The 20562-nt window shown below is 44.8% G+C and overlaps 1 protein-coding gene across 2 annotated transcripts in view; it reads right to left on the bottom strand.

Annotated features, from left to right (window-relative positions):
• jag2b (jagged canonical Notch ligand 2b) overlaps nucleotides 1–20562 on the bottom strand; it is a 73284-nt gene that overhangs the window by 39682 nt on the left and 13040 nt on the right. For both annotated transcript variants that reach the window (XM_079525832.1, XM_079525833.1), the window contains exon 3: nucleotides 3418–3472. In XM_079525832.1, coding sequence (XP_079381958.1) covers nucleotides 3418–3472 — 55 coding nt within the window. The remainder of the gene's footprint in view (nucleotides 1–3417; nucleotides 3473–20562) is intronic.

Raw genomic sequence — 20562 nt, 5'->3', positions numbered from 1 at the left:
AACAAAACACTGAAGCCTTAAAGGAGAATTCCATGCTAGAAGGCTTTTTTACCTTACTTACCTTTCTTTGTAGTCGTTACGTTCCCACCAAAGAGGTCCAGGTGTTTTTTTTGTGCAAAAACTCCTTATTGGCTATTTCCCCTACCATAAGCCCTCAATGAATTGCATTGAATGGGAATTGAATGGGGCTATGGGGTGTTGTACTAATTCGCTTATTTCCATCGAAATAAGTAGTAAACTGTGCCGCTTGGGATATTATTTACATTATGAAGAGAGGATATATACAAAAAAATTATAATTTTGAGCGATGGAATTAAGCGAATTAGCACAACACCCCATAGCCCCATTCAATTCCCATTCACTTCATGCAATTCATTTAGCGCTTATGGTAGGGGAAATAGCCAATAAGGAGCTTTTGCACAAAATAACACCTGGACCTCTTTGGTGGGGACGTAACAACTACAAAGAAAGGTAAGAAAGCCTTTTAGTATGTAATTCTCCTTTAACCGCTCCTGATGAACAGACGTGCCTTGCATGGTTTCCTCTGCCTTTGGTTTGTGAATGTGTGTGAATGAATGGGCGAAATGAATGAATGCACGTTCTATTCAGCTGAATTTGTCCCATTATGTGGATCATAATGAAGATGTGCATCGACTGAAGAAGTCTTCTGGTGTGGAAATGATCTCGGCCATGCCACTAGCAAGAGGTGGTCTGTATGTACATTTCCACTTCTAAAAATTGACTACTGCATTCATTGACTAATCACTTGGTATGTTCCTCATTAAACAAAACCTGTTAGCCAACATCTCAGACAAAACCTTTATGACTTACTTCGATGCCAGTTCTTCTGACCTATGACCACTATGGCCTTTTGGGTAAACCATTTAAACCCAAGGGAACTCTCCTACCGGATCAAGTAAGTCAGGAGAAGAAGGCGCACTCAACTCAAGGTGTAGTCTTACAACTTAACTGGGTGCAGGATATTGACGATATACAGTTAAAGGATTATCCGCACTCTTATTAGTTTCTTTCTTAGGTTCATGTTATTAGAGATTTGCACAGCAGCAGCAGTCATACTTAGAGAAACGGACGCGTTTCGGTACGTCGGCCTTCCTCAGCGTTTTAAACTGCTTCTTCCAAATGGTATTCCAATGATATACCTGGTCCCCTCTCTATTCTACAAACTCACAATCACTGAATGCTTTCCTCAAATCCTATAAACACAGACAGAGAGAGACTGACCCTCTTCTAGACGGCTAGCATCCTACAGAGCCACACCGTAAAAAAAACCTTGTGCCTAAAGACAAGGTATGAAGCTTCATTTTGACAACACTTGATGGCCCTGAGGACGTATGGGACCCTAACCCAGAGTGTTAAGATCCAAAAGGGAAGCACGCACATCTCAGAAAAAAGATGACGGGTGCTGAACAAAGATATACATACAGAAAGAAGGTAGGATGTCCGCAACTTCTTCTGCTCCCAGTAGTTTATTTAAGGCTAGAATGACTCAACGTTTCGACCCTTCAACTACTGGGAGCTTAAGAACGGTGTGCGGTCATCCTACCCTACCCCAGAGTGCCATGAATCTCCTAACTGTCAGTCATAGGGTCGTCAGCTTAAACTACGACCTGACAGGACACTCACAATGTCAAACATGTTCCCTTGTCATCCTCCACGGGAGTTGAAAGGAGTCTTTGTTTGACAAGATTATGTCCCTTGAACCCATGACATCAAGGCTGAGGTCAGCTGATGGTTGTGACATAATTCTGGTCTTCTCTCGTCTTTGAACAAGGTGCAACACTGAAAGTAACCTGCTTGAGCTTCAAAGTATCTCCAACGTCCTTGTGCAATCTGGTTAAAAATATATTCGACTTTTCCCTATTCTCACAATATCGCTATGGTGAAAAAGTGCCTTTGGTAATACCGTAATTGCAATTACATGCGGGACGTGACAAACAATATCAACAAATCAAAAGGACAATATTGACGGACTGGTTAAATAAATGCAGACGCGGCTAGAGGGTAGATGGAGGCTACAGAGTGTGATGTCATGTCTAGCGTACTTCCATTGTCCATATGAGTGGTGGAAGTGCTTTTGATGTTATGGACAAAACAGGACATGATGAGCTCATGTAAACACGCAGTGAGTTTGCATTTACGAAGGACTACTTGTGTCCTTCCCATGTTAAGTACATGGGTTGACACACACACACACACACACACACACACACAAGCACGCACTTGCACACGCACAAGACAGTCATCAACCGTGCCACAATATCCACAGATCAAAGTGAAATGCACACATGGAGGTTGATACAGCATTATCCTACATTCCACAAGCAGGCCTCTCTTCCTCACAGACTAGGTGTTTGCTCTGACCGGACGAAAGCGTTCTACAGGAGTCAGGAGTCCGCCCAGGGGACACGGCCAAGGGAAAACAGGATACAGCTGGTGAGCGTCCACAGTCCCAGACGGCACTAGTGGCTCAGAATTACGGCCATTATCATATTATAAGGAGTCTTGGGTTATCCCATTTAGACCTGCCAAACGATTTTATAAAAATGTCTTCTAATGTCTTCTAATGTCTAAAATGTTTCTATGTCAGTGCAGGGTGCTCAACTTTTTTCACGTCAAGGACCCCCAGAATTATCTGTATTTGGCCGCAGACCCCCATCTGAAAATATGTTGTTCGACTTCGAGGGACCCCCCCAGAAGCAAAGATTTGAGTTAAAAATGTTCGCTCTGAAAGAATATATATTCCAAATTTGCAGCACATTCACAATTTTTCAAAAATAGCAGATCTACAAGCCACTCGGTGGCGCGCTATGAGCTTGTAGATCTGTTATTTTTCAATAGCTAAAGTATAACATAATGCTTAAAACACCAAAAAGGGGCCCAGGCGGTGGCGTAACCGTCTGGGCACCCGACTGGTAATCCAGTCGCAGTGTGCCGCGGGTTCGACTCCCGAGCCCGACACGGCCTTTACTGCATGTCTTCCCCCATCTCTCTCCCGTTTCCTGTCAGCCTACTGTCTGTCCCTTCAAAAAAACAATAAAAGGCGTAAGCCGCAAAAAAAAAAATCTTTAAAAAAAAAAAAAAAACACCAAAAGGGGTTCCCTCCCAGAATGGGTTGTACCATTTATCAAATCATGCCTTGGAATCCCGCTCGGCAATAATTGTCTAATTTGCATTTCAAACAGTCTGCAGTGTTTTCTCTAACATAACACGATTGTTTGTAACCAATAACCAACAGTAATGATAAACAATACTACAACTATCACCCGAGTTTCACAAAATGGGTACAGTGACTAACGCCTCATTTACCTGACATTACTACGACCAATATTGACACACAGGCAAAACAAAATGTATGTGAATCTTTATGTAGTTGAACTCAAGTGTTCTTGTACTCACTGTTGCGTGTGGAGTTGTCCCAGTCCCAGGCCTCTACCATCAGTGTATACGCCCTCTGGAGAGAGAGAAAGGAGGGGAAGAATAAGTCAATGATACATTTACAAAATTACACAAAAACAAATGCAGAAGAGAACTGATCCTATGGTTATACCACTGCATATAACCAGGGGTCTCCATACTATTCCATAGCAAGGAACACCCAAATAAATATAGGCGATCCAATCTCACCCGGTGCCATGTCATTTATCCGACAACCCATTATTCCGACGTTCCAATTGGTCCGACAGGACCCTTTACTAACCCTAACCACACGTGGAAGCCACGTAGTCGGACTAATGGGATGTCGGAAATTATGAGCAGTCCCCTCTCACCCTGATGCCGCACAGACAGCGATTCAACCAAAAAAGAAGGTCTGCAACACTGGTATATTGCTAGTATATCACTGGTATGGTTGATAAGTATATCAGTGTTGCAGACTATTGTTTTCCGTTAAAGGACCACATCACCCCTTTTGCAACCAGATCTTATTTTAATGATGTTTAGGACACAAGAAACACTAAGCATTATGGGCATTGTAGGAATTCAACTATCCAGTCAAACACACATATTTCATAATTCTTCTGGTTATAGGCATAGAGTATATATATAATAGAGACTGAACTGGCGCGAAGCTCCGCCCCCCCAGCTATTCATGTCAGTGGAAGTTGCTCAGTGGCGTTTTGAAGCACCCGGAAGACTGCCGGAAGTCCCTCCCAGGACCTCAACTTTGAGGTCCTGAGTGACGTAGGGCAACCGAGCGCTCAACGTTAAAGCCCAGCTGCACGGGGTTTCCCGGTCATGAATCCACGGGTCCGCCTGTAGTCCCTCCTCCTACCACTAGGACCCAGAGCTTCAACGTTGGAAAGTCTGCCTGCCCCCTTGGTTATAGGGTGCACATTTCAAATTGTGTCCATCTACTGCAAATAGAATTAACATAGAGTGACTGCAGTTTCTCCCAGTGCTCTTTCTATGGCTTAAAAAAAAAAAAACAGGGTTGTTCACCCAGCCCTGAACCTTTAGTTTCTAGGGTGAAATCCTCCAGGTCCTTCTCCACTCTTGAACTACAGTAGTAGACCTGTCACTCTTCAAGTCAAACAGCAAGCAGTGGATTTCCCTAATTTCCTTTAGGAAAAAGACACCTCAGGTGGTCTGACTTAAGGTGGTCACTTCACCACTAAGCACACACAGCCACCTCACACAGCTACAGCCAATATCAGTATGACTTAAGGTGGTCACTTCACCACTAAGCACACACAGCCACCCCACACAGCTACAGCCAATATCAGTAATCACTGACGTGTGTCAGATGGAAGAGGGGGATTCTTTTTATATACACTTCACTGCTGGGTGGATTCATTCATGTTGGTCTGACCGCCATTCGGCCCTTCAACTATACACTTCACTGCTGGGTGGATTCATTCATTCATGTTGGTCTGACCGCCATTCAGCCCTTCACTGGTGGGTGGATTCATTCATGTTGGTCTGACCGCCATTCAGCCCTTCACTGGTGGGTGGATTCATTCATTCATGTTGGTCTGACCGCCATTCAGCCCTTCAACTTCAGCTTACACTCCTTGGGATATTTGTGCAACACAAATAAGAAATGGACAGGAAAGGACGAAGAGGAAGGAAGTGAGAAATGGTCACAGGAAGGAAGGACAGAAGGTTTAGAGGAGACAAAGTTGGCCTTTGATCGTTTCCTCAAGCAACTGTGTTATGTCTGCTCCCGTGTCACTGGTGGTCATTGACATACAGCTTCATAAGTTATAACAAAAAATACGTTATCTGGATTAGTTAAATGGTACATTTATATAGCACTTTTATCCAAAGCGCTTTAGGTGCAGTGCATTACATTCACACACACATCACACACACACACACACACACACACACATACACCGATGGCAGCGGAAACCATGCAAGGAACCAACCTGCACATCGGGAGCAATTAGGGGTTCAGCGTCTTGCTCAAGGACACTTCGACACTAACTCTGGGGGAGCCCGGGATCGAACTGGGAACCGCACGCTTTCCCCATCCGGTGGTTCTACCGGCCACTCTACCCCTGAGTCACTGCCCCCCCCCCCCCCCAGTTAATTCAACACATTAATAATAATATTAATAATAACACTTAATATGACCTACTGCTGCATTGACATAGGGTGAAACAATTAGCCTAATTCAATAATCTCCTTATTGATCGACTGCTCAAATAATGTATTATCTTATTTATAGCCCAAGCATGGACGAATCAAATGCAATGATAAATATCCATAGTCAATTACGGAGTTAGTTCCAGCCCTAATCGAGTGCATGGAGTTCAAGTTGCATGATTGTTTTGATTTATAATATTTCCATGTACTGATGCATTGTAATTATTGTGGAACCAAACCTATAGCTGCATGCATGCATACGTTAGATGTACAGGGTCAAAGTTGTATGGTCGTCACATACACTGGTGGTTGGGGTTTGCCACACCGACTTCTTTAAAACAAAACCGTCTAAACAACCCATCTAGATGGAAATGAGCGAAGTATTCTAATCCCATATTGTCAATTTATTTTTAACCTATTAAAATGTATTGTGAGGATGGAATGTAACGGCAAAACGTGGTTTATGTCCATTAATTCAGCATTTGTTGGTCAAATGCACATCACCAGCTGCGTTGATTCATTGAAGGATCAGTAATCAAAAAGAGAATTCAATGCCTTTCCAGTGGGGCTCCCCTTCTTTTGTCCATGTTTGCGATGACGCAACAAAATTTAGTAAGTAGTGTGCAGCACACATCTGACACCAGTTTGACCACACACACACACACACGCACGCACGCACGCATGCATGCACGCACGCACACAGCTGAGGCTTGCCGACCAAGCTAACCAGAGGCGCAGGGGTAATCTAGCTGGCCTGCTGCTGGGCAACCAGCTGACCTAAATAGCACTCATTACGTCATCAGTGTTTCAGTGGCAGCCACGCTGTGACTGCATATGACCTCTAATGTAGTGTCATTGATATGACATTGACCACAGGGCCGGTTGTAGGAAAAGCTTAAGACCAACGAGTGTTTGGGATATGGGATAGCTTTTGACAGAAGGGGAGGGAGAGAATCTCTGATTGCAGCCCGGGAAAAACATCAATAATAATAATACGAATACGATATAATAGTAATACATAAACCAATGTAATACATTGGTGTGTTGTTGATCTGGGCGTCCAGCGAGCTAGTTGGTTGGGTGGCCGGCCGGCCGGCCAGCCAGCCAGCCAGCCACTGCTGGGCTGCAGGATTAAGTGGGCTTGTCTGGCAGCGGGTGGTGGTGGTGGGTGGGTGGGAGGGAGGGAGGGAGGGAGGGAGACAGGGAGGGCAGGCAGGCGGGCTGGGGTGGGGTGTTGTTGTGGAAGACCAGGTTAGAGCAGAGAAGAGGAGAAAAGGGTAGTCACTGTGTTAAGAGACGACCATTTCAGGGATGGCAAGAAGGAGAGAAGTGATGGTTGAACTCGAGACTGGGAAGAAAAGAGAAGTGAGGAAGGAATTGGAAACAGAACGACAGGGCTAGATCTGCATAGGAACCAACAGAGCTACAAACAGCCTTTGGGCTTCATTCATGACACCAGGTTGTGTGGCCATTCCTCCATTCCTTGCTGCCGCCACTGTGTGACAGTGAAAAACTGCATTCCGCCCACACGGCCCGTCGCAGACGCACGACAGATGCAGCATCACCCGAGATGGATTATTTAACATGAACGCGGATCATCCAACGACGTGCATTGCGGCTTCTGACCTTTCCACCCCTCCCCTCCCGCTGTAGGGCGGGCACCCCCGTCTGATCGCGTGGGTGTGTGTGTACGTTTCTGTGTGGTCACACGTGAAAGAAGCCAGTGGTGTGCGTACACACACACGCACGGGAGCACGCACAGCACTGGCTTGACATGAAACGATTATTTTGCCATCTTGGTGTCAGCCAGCTTTTTAATTTCTGTGACATAATGAGCACGTTACGCATGAGTGCAATGAAGAATCCTCTGCACCTAAATCTGTGTGTGTCTGATAGAGCCCGACCGATATATGGGTTTGGGCGTTTGGCAAATATTAGTCATTGTTCGACGGCATCAGCAATTTATGCAGTGGTGTGTCCCGATTTTTAACCACTTTGAAACGGATGCCCCCGTTTTGGGCATATCATAATAGGGAAATAGACCAACTCTTTCAAAACAAATGGAAATTAAAAAATATATTTTAATTGTACAAAATACCTACATCGGTAGTCTAGGACTATAAGATCTGGCATCGGTCGGGTTCTATACTAGTGTCTGATGGGTTTGACTGAGGCCACAGGACAGTCTGGTTTCCCACCGACCAGCACAGTCTGTGATTAGCTGGATTAAGTGACAGCTGCCCAAATGACTGGAGCTAGATAGATGGATAAATGGGGGGAGGGAAGAGAAGAGGCTACCAAACAAAGACCCTTGTCCCCAACACCATAACATACCCCCTGCCCCCCCCCCCCCCCCCCACCCCCACCCCCCCTTCATTCAATAAAGCAGTGGCAGTGCAGGGTTGAGTTAGTCTGAGTAAGCACTAAGCAGGCATACATGTGCACTATCCGCACCGCTTCAGGCTAGACCAGCTAAATAGCCAGTTCATGTCTACATGCTACACCAATTAATTTACAATTCAGACATCCAGCAGACCACAGTTAAAGATGTTGCAAAGGAAATTCAAACACCATCAAATTAATCCAACACCACGCATGCATTGATGGAATGCAATCAAAACTGTGACCCCAGGGTCCTCGGGGAATGTACCCTGTCAGAGTCAAATCTCCCAAACTCTGGCAAGCCCTTCCCCTAATGGATTACAGGATTTAGCCAAAGAAATCCCTGTCAAGCTGCGACGAGGGGACTGGCTATAGCCCATGTTTACATATCACATGTGACTTTGCGTAATTGCATACGTGTGCCCGTTTTGTGATGTAATCACTTGGTTGGCGGCGATCAGAATTTACACCCAGCCCTCTGCGAGAAGCAGAACACCAGTAACAAGACATGCGTCACTCAGGACTGTACTGGTGAACGAGGCACTGGAGGGTCGGGAGTGGACAGTGGGCTGGGCGGCCTGGGGAGAGCCACAGGTGCAGGTTCCCACGCCAGATGAAGGGGTGGGGATGAGGGGTGGGGGCTACTGGGTGTAGAGAGGGGGGGGGGGATTGGAAGGTAGCCATTTAAATTAAAGGACTGGGAACAGAGTGAGGTTGCAATGGGAAGTGGAAGCTGGGGTGGCCTGGGGTCAGTAGGGCTACTAATCTACACTTCTTTTCAGAGGTTTCGAGAGCGCGCGCGTGCATGTGTGTGTGTGTGTACGCACGCACGTGCATTTGCTTTCTAAGAAATAGGCACATATGCTTTCCAAGCCTACATTTAAGTGAGTCAGCAAAAAGCTGTCGCACACTTGTAAATTTGTAAAATTCCAGTCATAATAAGCACCATCAATCTAGCTTATTAGGAGGACACTACAAGACACCAAATTATAAAACATATCATATTTATAGCCTTGAAACATCACAATCTTTTTGTGTGTTTTGGTCGTGTGCCAGTTAAAGACATTAATAAGGGAAAATTATCGAAATGTGTGGCAAATCTGCCAAAGAAATGCTTACCACTAGCTTTCTTCACAAATGTGTTCATAAAGGTGTCTACAATCACATATAAATTTGTTCCAACCCAACTCCCTTGGGAAACTTTGCGACAGCTGCTGAAAGTTGGGGTATACAAATATAAGGCAAAAATGTCCAAATTTCATTATACTTTAAGTATCATGTGACATGTCAAACTTGGGGGTTTTCATCATTCTGAATCCATTGCAAGCATTAGTTTTGCACAAAAAACACTCCTTCGCCTAAATATGGACATGGTCATCACAAATGCGATGAGGCACATTTGGGCAAGTGGCTATGGCCGAATTTAGCCCAAGGAGTGTATTTGTGCATTCCTAGATCGCTGCCCTCCACAATTTCCTATCCAACATCAGGTACTTGAGCCGTTTGGTAAGCGGTCACGCCGCAGTACGTCTACATAGGTGGTACGCTTCTTTCCCCCTCCTGGCTTTGCCCTGGGTTGGCTCCCAGAGTAAAATTACTCAACAATAGGTAACCTAGTTCGACACTAACAAAAATCACGTTTTTTTCACCTTAAATTCCCCTTAAAGCCATGGTATTCTAATTGGACCTTCAATATGATCTCTCCACACACTCGACACACAAAAGCACTCCCAGAAGTGCCACTTTAATGTGCTACTCCTTTCAACAAATGATGCATTATTACTTGCGTGAGCAGAGCGCAAGTGCTGTACTGTTTTCGGCTGCATATGTCGGTGACTACCTCAGCCAATCAGGGATTGCGACTTTTTGGTGGTGCCCTCTGCCAATCCACCCTGGACAAGACCTACGCTGAAAAGACTATCATCGGAAGTTGCAGGATTTTAGCGGAAGTATCTCCCAAGGAAATGACGTTGATGCTTTACAAATCAGTTTACATTCTCCACGAATGAAACAAGTGTTGTGATTGGTCGGGAAAATATCGTATCCAGGGGAAATACATCCGATGGATGTTCCGGAGGATACGTCCGCCGATAGCTTATTTGCCTTACGTTGTGACCAGGCTCTTCTTTTCGCAGAAAAGTAAGCCTGGGACCGAGGCTACTGCCAATCAGGGATTGTGTATTATCTTTGGTGGCGTCGCTCGGCCAATACTGTACAGGATTTATATACTGTGTAGACATATACCTCTGACGAGAGTAAGTTGCTCGCTCTGCTCACGCACAAGTAGCACAGTGAAAATCAATGCCTCCATGGACAACATTTAAGTGTCAAAAGAAAAACGTAACTTCTTGTATTTGGGAATATTCCAACCTTTATTCAAACGACGCCTCCCTTAAAATCAACTAATGTGGGTTCATCACCTAACAATCGGAAAAAGGAATATAGGAAAATTTGGTGGTACGCTTATGTGATTTGTAGTCATTGGGCTTATGTGATTTGTAGTCATTGGGCTAAAACATCTAAAACACCAGCATGTTTCTTGAATCACTTTCAACTTCGCATCTGTACATTGGGGAGAAAAAAAACTTTCACTGCGAAAATACCAGCTCTACATTAAGCTCACATCACATCTCATCGAGACACATTTTGAGCATGTAGTTTGGCTCTTTACTCTGTTAATGGTACAATAATAAAGTATATAGGGAGGGCATATGTGGTTAAGATGTCTTTCACACAATGTTACCAATTACCATTAGCCAACTCTTTCCCCCTGGTCAATGGGAAACACTGAGTGAATGTCCTCCTCTATCCTTCACCCCTCACCACACTACTCGGCTCCATGGGGAGTTCCAGTGACAGCTCCTGATTTATTGCCCTCTGCAGGACATAAGGTCGTCTCTCCATTCATCCCATGGCCAGTAATCGCTGCATGTAATCTTCATTAATCTGGGATGTCAATCCCAGCTTTTGGTTTTACCGGAGCCAGATCTATAGAGTACCGAAATCTGACGTCAGAAACCACGCCACCAGGGCCATGACGATATAAACCACGCCACCAGGGCCATCAGAAACCACGCCACCAGGACCATGACGATATAAACAACGCCACCAGGGCCATCAGAAACCACGCCACCAGGGCCATGACGATATAAACCACGCCACCAGGGCCATGACGATATAAACCACGCCACCAGGGCCATCAGAAACCACGCCACCAGGGCCATGACGATATAAACCACGCCACCAGGGCCATGACGATATAAACCACGCCACCAGGGCCATGACGATATAAACCACGCCACCAGGGCCATGACGATATAAACCACGCCACCAGGGCCATGACGATATAAACCACGCCACCAGGGCCATGACGATATAAACCACGCCACCAGGACCATGACGATGTTTTCTCCAATTCAACATCCCAACACACTTTTTCAGTCATGTTACAGTATGAGTAAAGCACAAATGTATATCCAAACAAATAAGACCACAATTCTGAAGTTTAAAAATGACTTAGTAGTGACGACTACATCTCCCATTTCACACGCGGTCACTGCACACACCAACGGCACATGTAAGCGTCTGTGTCACATCATGTTGCATTGGATATCTTCTTTATTTAATGTAGGAGAGCATCGTCAATTCTCTGTGATTCTCCCCGATTACAAATCTCAGGAATGTTTTTGACAGTGTGATGTGCTTCAGTGAGGCCGCAGTGAATCACATGTACATTGATTCTGTACTTTTTCAATACCGCTACAGAATTTATACAATTTCCCGCCAAAACAAACTGTATGGAGGCTTGCAGAAATCTCTGTATGTATGCCCATATATGGCCCATATATTGGTCGGATCAGCGGTTTTTGACAACTGGATATCCGACACGGGCACCGCACTCCCTTGAGGCTTCTGCGATATGTGCACAAAGTTTAAAGTCAATCGGTCAGACAATTCTCAAATGGGATACGTGAAGCACGCACAGTCGCAGAGATATCATGCATCACACACACACACACACACACACACACACACACACACACACACACACACACACACACACACACACACACACACACACACACACACACACACACACACACACACACACACACACACACACACACACACACACACACACACACACACACACACACACACACACACACACACACACACACACACACACACACACACACACACACACACACACAGAGATACGATGCATTTATGGCGAGGTCTACATAGGGGCATAAAGTGACACAGACAGACAGATAGAGATCTCCATATATCATGGGATAAAAGAGATACAGATAGATGGGTACTATGGGGACAGGGGATGCATTCCCAACTTGCATCGTTCCTGACTTGCATTTTTGCATTCTCATTTCTCAACTTGCATCCTTCCCGAGAAGTATACCTGAACAATACAGAGGCACCTTCCTGACACAACTGCCGGACTCAAAAAACCAATCGTCAGTTTGACGTCAGGACTTCGGTACTCAAGACTCGCCAGTGGCAAAGGTAGTCTCCAGACCCTGCTGTGTCCAGTGATACAGTCTCACTTAGGCCTCACTCAGACCTTTACTGCATTACTGTATGCTTGTTGGATGAATGTTGTGTAGTGTCATGGCCGCCCCAATGAATTTCCAATGGAAGTCACATGGGTTTGACACAACATTTGTGTTGTATGAGGGGGAGGGGCGCAGTCGAAACACAGCCGAAAGCAGCTTGTAGTCCAAAATGTGGACTACAAACCATGTGACTTCCATTGGAAATGCATTGGGGCGGCCATGACACTACACAACATTCATCCAACAAGCATACAGCAATGCAGTAAAGGTCTGAGTGAGGCCTTACATAGATAGTAGAGTTGTCCCGATACCATTTTTATCAGACCGAGTACGAGTACTACATTTTTAGTACTCGCCAATACAGAGTACCGATACGAGTACTTCATTTCTGTTGAGTAACCCCTTATTTTACCCCCTTTTTCTCATAGATGCAGATGGATCTCCGATCTACACTTGTCAGTTGTCATTTATGCTTGTAGATCGTTGCATTCGTTCAGTCTAGTGTCAATTGGATGTTTTGGTACTGGCCCGAGAACAACTCTAATAGATAGTACAATTATTGCCCGACTCCGGTACATCTCGCCCGCCATATACCAAGCAATTCCATACCCAGTTCGTCACACCACAGTATGTGTTATTAACCAACCAGCCAAATGATAAAAAAAAAATACAATTGCCAAAGTTAACTAAATGTAACCAAAACGGACCATTTTTGTGAAGTAGGAAAAGCAGTGTGCATGCACACACACTCCCTGGATGGCAGAGCAGAACCTCTGCCCTTCATTTTTCACATTGGCCTCTTATAGCGCCACCAGGAGACTGATTTTTGCAAAACACTTTGAAAAAGTGCAGATCTCGTTTAAAAGTACAGATTTTGTTTAAACATCATGCAAATGGATACACATCATCTCTATAGAGCGTCGCAGTCCCGCCCCCTACCAGGGACCAGGAAATGATTCTCCGTTCATTTTCCTCATAGACATTTCAGAAAGTATTTATTTAAAGACGGTTACGCCGCGGACAAAGCCAACTCGAGTCGTGACAAATCATGACAACAAACACAATTTTTTGGGCCGAACAAATAATTAGAAAGAAGAAAAAAACGGCACTTTTTGTTGTTTTTCTTCTTTGTAATTATTTGTTTGGTCCAAAATATTGTTTGTGTTGTCATGAGTTGTCACGACTCGAGTTGGCTTTGTCCGCGGCGTAACCGTCTTTAAATAAATACTTTAAGAAATGTCTATGGGAAAAATGCATTGGGATTCATTTCCTGGTCCATGGCAAGGACAGTCTAAGAAGGATGAGACGCGAAGACCGTACGGGCGACGCCATGTTGCTTTGGAAGGAAAGAAACATGCGCAATGGGCTATATGCAGCCAATACTTCCGCGTTCAGCTTCCTTGGTCTCAACTGCGCATGTTTCTTTCCTTCCAAAGCAACATGGCGTCGCCCGTACGGTCTTCGCTTCCTTGGTCTCAACTGCGCATGTTTCTTTCCTTCCAAAGCAACATGGCGTCGCCCGTACGGTCTTCGCGTCTCATCCTTCTTAGACTGTCCTTGGTCCATGGTAGGGGGCGGGACTGCTCTATAGTCATATGATCTGTCAGATGTGTCTTATTCCATCCTGATTGTCCAGTTTGCAGGAGTGGCTAGTTTTGAACAATGCAGTGCCGTGAAACATTTCATGCACAATTGCACATTGCACAAAACAACATAGTGTCTGTGCAGTAACTTCAACATAACTCCCATAACTTCTACAGACTCCACTCCACCTCTAAAAGACTATTCCAAATGCAACCTGACCTGGTGGAGACCTGTGCTCCACCTCCAATGAGCACTTTTTTCTAGTTTCTTTCCTTTGTCCTCCCCCCACCCCATTTTCTTTCTTCTGCAGAGTAGAGTCGGGGTCTGTGACATGAAGTATTGCTCTGAAGCAGGGGTGGGCAGCTGGCGGCCCGGGGGCCACATGCGGCCCCCACCTTCACTTAATGCGGCCCTCAGGTTAATGTCAGAATATACTGATATAATATTGGTTTCAGCTGTTACAATTCCACAACATGCGAACATGACACCACTTTAATTACTTCAGTCTAAATTAGTAGCTCAATGCTTCAACACAAGTATAATTAAAGGCATTTGAAATGAAAAATATTAATTTTCAGGATTCTGATTAAAAAAAAATAGCAAAAATTCAAGATTTCAATTCGAATATAGCAAAAATAGCCGATCTACAAGCTCAAAACACGTCGCAAACACGTTGCGACGACCATAATATATGGCCCTAGGGAGTGAGTGTTGAAATATAGTGGCCCTCTCCATTGTCAAAGTTGCCCACCCCTGCTCTGAAGCATAGAGTTACCGAGTAACAGTTAAACCAAGAGAATCAAGGGCATGCAATGCATTCACGATGGCTCAACGAGCTTTGCAGAACCACACACTACAAACATCAAGTTGGAAAACAATATTTTAGCCTCTTGCTGTGGCATTTGTCACCTAGCATGCTAAGTAACAATGACAGATTGTCTGATTCAAAAGGTTGATGCACCACATGAGAGCAGAACACCCCCATCTCATCTCATCTCATCTCATCTGAAGCTAGTCCCCCTCAGGGATAGAGGGCCAATCAATGGCCATGGACGCGCATGAAAAGATTTTGTGCCACGGACCCCGTGGTCTTGTGAAGATTTACTACCAAAGAATTAAGTGTTTCAACAATTTCAACATCCTCTCAGGAACCCCACTGAGAACCAGTGAGCTAACTATCAATGCTCTCATTGTAAAAAATAAATAGAAATGTTTCTGAGCGAGTGCACGTGTTCTGGTCACACTTACAGGAGTTTCATTTTCCACCCAAAAGTGTGATAAATGTAACAAGCTAAATGAAAGAGCAGCGAAGCGCGAAATATTCAGCGCAACTGTTACTGTACAGACCCTACTCTGTCTGTCACATCCATATCCACTAGGACTGTATTTACAGTCGTGAACTGCTAAAGGAACCCAGTGTGAACCAAATGCAGGTAAATGTAATCTTTAGTAAGTAAAGTATGGAGACCATGATCCATTCACCACTCTGTCAGGTAGGAAAAAATAAGAAAATCCTAATCTATTCCTGCAGATCTGCCGTGCTGAGTGTCATTGTGCACAGTATACATAGTAGTAGTACATAATTGCCTCAAGTCATCACACTGCACAATTTTATATCGATAGGCCATCTTAGCCTCTCAACTTGAAGTATTCAAGGCACATGTTTAACTTGTATAAGGCAGCACCATGGACAGCAATTATGAAGCATTTGCAGCTTACGTGCACGTGGCGGTTGACTCTACTAGGCATCACTTTGGGGTGATGCCTAGTAGTATAACGTAAAACGTTATAAAGTTACATTTAATTAACCGGTAAAAGCGGTTACAATGTCTTACCGGTTACCTGAACATCCATAATCCGTAAATACACGTTGATATACATCACTACAAAATAATAATCAAGTCAGTATGGTATCACTTAACAAGATACAATGTCTAGATATCATATGGCCACTCATACGGGTCCAACCTCCCCCACACCGACACACACAGAATTACTCCAGCAAAGCAATAGAACCTCCATAGCCTGTGTCAGATGTCACCGGACAGCGGTGTGCCGATATCGGACACTCTCCTAAAACTTATCCACCAGCTCCAACCACCATGCTATAGTGACCCCTCTTGTTAACAAGCTGCTCTTACTGGGTCTAGATGTTCAACAGCTACTATACAGTAGTAGCTGGTTTAATCCATTCTGAACGGGAACCCCTTTTGGAGTTAGCATTATGTTATGCTTTAGCTATTGAAAAATAGCAGACCTACAAGCTCATAGCGCGCCACCGAGTGGCGCGCTTCGGTGGCGCGCTATGAGCTTGTAGGTCTGCTATTTTTGAAAAATCGAAGAACGACTGACATAGAAACATAGCTTTTTCAGAAAACCGTCAGGATGTAGAGGACATTTTTAGAATCTGATCTCAGGTCAGAATGGTTTAATGCTGTGCTGCAGTCAGTGACACAATAAGAAGTAGACACAAGACAGACAAGACACATTTCCACCCAGTGGGAAGCATCTTCACATTCACTTAGGGCCCATAAAAAGATTACAAGAGAATATTAATTCACCTCCTGGCATGGTGTGAGGAAATGCCACTGAGAGGGCAGACGGAGACAAAAGGAAAAGTGCCAATAACTTGACAGTGCTGCGGAGGTGTGGCTCTTCTTCTGGACACCGTTGCTTACTGGAGGCGCCGTGCCAAGGAGATGTCGCGCTGAACGCGAGGCACTTGGCTGGTATGCTCTCCGACTGTGTGTACAGACACATGGCTCATTGAGCATGCTGCTGCTATGCCAACAGGGTCATTAAGCATGCATTTGCAATACAACAAAACTCCTCCCCTCCAGGAGCCAATTAAACCAGCGTGAGCCGAGTTTGCAATCTGATATGCAAAACAAACACACCTCACCGTGCACGCTCACAAACCAACCAAATATACTATGCATGGCAAGAGACTCATTATGACCAACTAGAGATAATGTTTTTATTGCGGACAAAGCCATCACAACCTAATCATGAACCAATAGAGTCTTTTGATGGGAAGCAGGAGACAGTGAGTCAAAAGCATATTACCAACTACAACCAACTACAATGAGAATAGTGGGAGCAGACCACAGTGAAATCTTAATATGGATTCAAATTTCAGATGTATTACTAGATATAAGGATTCAATATAAAAACACAAGTTAAAATATTTGGATCACATGTTCTACTGCAAAACGTCAAACTGCATTTGAATATTCTCAGATGAACAAAATGAGAGCAATGTAAATAAAAATAAAAATTGCAGCCAACTACGATCAGAGTTATACTGTAAGTGTATCTTCTCTGTACATTGTGTGCATAAGCAGTGGGCAACAGAGAGAGAGAGAGCTGTGACCCGAGCAGAGAATTAACTTTGTCTGCAATGCAAGCCTTCAGAAGGATATTTATTTTTTCTTCGCATCCCAAATACATATTTTATCATCCTCAAATTCCTAGTCTTATGTGCTTTAGACACCCCTTATATTATTTTTAGGCATGGCTCCACAGGATGATTATGTATAGTCTCCTAGCCTACCTACAGTACATAAGTTCTCCTTCAGCCTTTAGTTGAAGGAGATACATGCTTGGTTTGGTAGGTTTATCTCTGTGATATTGCACCACACAATGCGGCGTGGTAAGCACTGGTAGCTCTATCCATAGCTTGTCACCTTTAATACATCTTGACTACTACTTTATACTTTGTTCTTTTTTGGTAAGAAACGCCTCCGAATGATGATGGGGCAGATAAATGATGCTTTCGGAGAATATGGAGAAACGCAGTAACAGTGTGGTGCATCTGTGTTACCCCATTTTGACCTGCGATCAGATTCTAAAAATGTCTTCTACATCCTGACAGTTTTCTGAAAAAGCTATGTTTCTATGTCAGTCGTTTTTTTCCAAAAATATCAGACCTACAAGCTCGTAGCGCGCCACTCGGTGGCGCGCTATGAGCTTGTAGATCTGCTATTTTTCAATAGCTAAAGCATAAAGGAAAGGTGTGCCGAGTTACATTAACAGGTGTAGTGATCATGGACGCATTTGTAAACAAGGGGACGTGTATTAGATGACGTGGATTACATTATGGCCGATTCATTTCACATCTGGCACGAGAAATAGAATCTTGTCGGCCACGTAGTCTGGACAATAAATTGCCTAGTGGAAACCCTATTCCCACTTTAACCTTGTGTCCTCTCCACTCCGTATGCACACACAACCTCACTGTTACACACTCTCTACTCCGTATGCACACACAACCTCACTGTTACACACTCTCTACTCCGTATGCACACACAACCTCACTGTTACACACTCTCTACTCCGTATGCACACACAACCTCACTGTTACACACTCTCTACTCCGTATGCACACACAACCTCACTGTTACACACTCTCTACTCCGTATGCACACACAACCTCACTGTTACACCCTCTCCCATGCTCTCTACTCCGTATGCACACACAACCTCACTGTTACTCTCCCATGCTCTCTACTCCGTATGCACACACAACCTCACTGTTACACACTCTCTACTCCGTATGCACACACAACCTCACTGTTACTCTGCCATGCTCTCTACTCCGTATGCACACACAACCTCACTGTTACTCTCCCATGCTCTCTACTCCGTATGCACACACAACCTCACTGTTACTCTCCCATGCTCTCTACTCCGTATGCACACACAACCTCACTGTTACTCTCCCATGCTCTCTACTCCGTATGCACACACAACCTCACTGTTACACACTCTCTACTCCGTATGCACACACAACCTCACTGTTACACACTCTCTACTCCGTATGCACACACAACCTCACTGTTACTCTCCCATGCTCTCTACTCAGTATGCACACACAACCTCACTGTTACTCTCCCATGCTCTCTACTCAGTATGCACACACAACCTCACTGTTACTCTCCCATGCTCTCTACTCCGTATGCACACACAACCTCACTGTTACACACTCTCTACTCCGTATGCACACACAACCTCACTGTTACACACTCTCTACTCCGTATGCACACACAACCTCACTGTTACTCTCCCATGCTCTCTACTCAGTATGCACACACAACCTCACTGTTACTCTCCCATGCTCTCTACTCAGTATGCACACACAACCTCACTGTTACTCTCCCATGCTCTCTACTCAGTATGCACACACAACCTCACTGTTACTCTCCCATGCTCTCTACTCCGTATGCACACACAACCTCACTGTTACTCTCCCATGCTCTCTACTCCGTATGCACACACAACCTCACTGTTACTCTCCCATCCTCTCTACTCCGTATGCACACACAACCTCACTGTTACTCTCCCATGCCCTCTACTCCGTATCCACACACAACCTCACTGTTACTCTCCCATCCTCTCTACTCCGTATGCACACACAACCTCACTGTTACTCTCCCATGCTCTCTACTCCGTATGCACACACAACCTCACTGTTACACTCCCATCCTCTCTACTCCGTATGCACACACAACCTCACTGTTACTCTCCCATGCTCTCTACTCCGTATGCACACACAACCTCACTGTTACTCTCCCATGCTCTGGAAAATGTTTGTTTTCCCCAGCAAATCTTACACCAACATTGTTTTTATGAAGCTTTTTGTTGCCAAAATGCCAGTTGATTACTGGCTTTACATGCAAGTGTTGAAGTGGTTTAGTTAGCAATAGAATAGTCTAAATGGTGATCGGTCCCAAATCGCAGCACCTATACTAGAGAATAGTCCTTCAGCATGAATAGGTTAGCCTAACTCCTGTTAAGATCGTCGCTTCCAGTAAAAGTGTCATTATCATTTCAAACAAGTTCAAGAGTACCAGTGACCAAATTTGACTGGTCATTTAATGACAAAAACATCCCATTGGTGAAATAACTTTCCCACTTGAACAGAAGAGAATGGAATATATCCATGTATCACTCACACACGCAGTCACGCACACACACTCTACAATCTCTGATGATGCATCTCAATGCCCAACTGATATTTCTCTGGGCAGGTCTGACCCAATGGAGCTCAAGTCTTCCATCATTGTGGCTGTGTGAAGACATCATGCTTTTCTTAAGTCAACGCTTTTCTTTTCTTAAGTCAATGCTTCGAATGGCACTAGGTGTCACATGGACGGACCGCATCCGAAATGAGAGAGAAGGATGAGGCTGGCAGGGCACTGCATCAGGCACCCAGAACTAGATGTTGCAAACTATGGGAAAGAAGCACACCAACTAGATAAACGCACTACGGCGCAACAGTTTAGCGCGACAGTTAGTTCTCTCCCCCCCCCTAGACTAGGGATTCTCAAAGTTTTTTGGCTGGAGACCCACGGAAATGCTTTGGCTATGTCTCGTGACCCCCGCCCTGCCCTCCTCCCCACGCCCAATACAAATC

The sequence above is a fragment of the Electrona antarctica genome (assembly GCF_951216825.1).
Source record: "Electrona antarctica genome assembly, chromosome: 17".
NCBI classification, from domain to species: Eukaryota; Metazoa; Chordata; class Actinopteri; order Myctophiformes; family Myctophidae; genus Electrona; species Electrona antarctica.
Note: the sequence above shows the minus strand (reverse complement) of the source record. Positions and strands in the feature narration are given on the sequence as shown.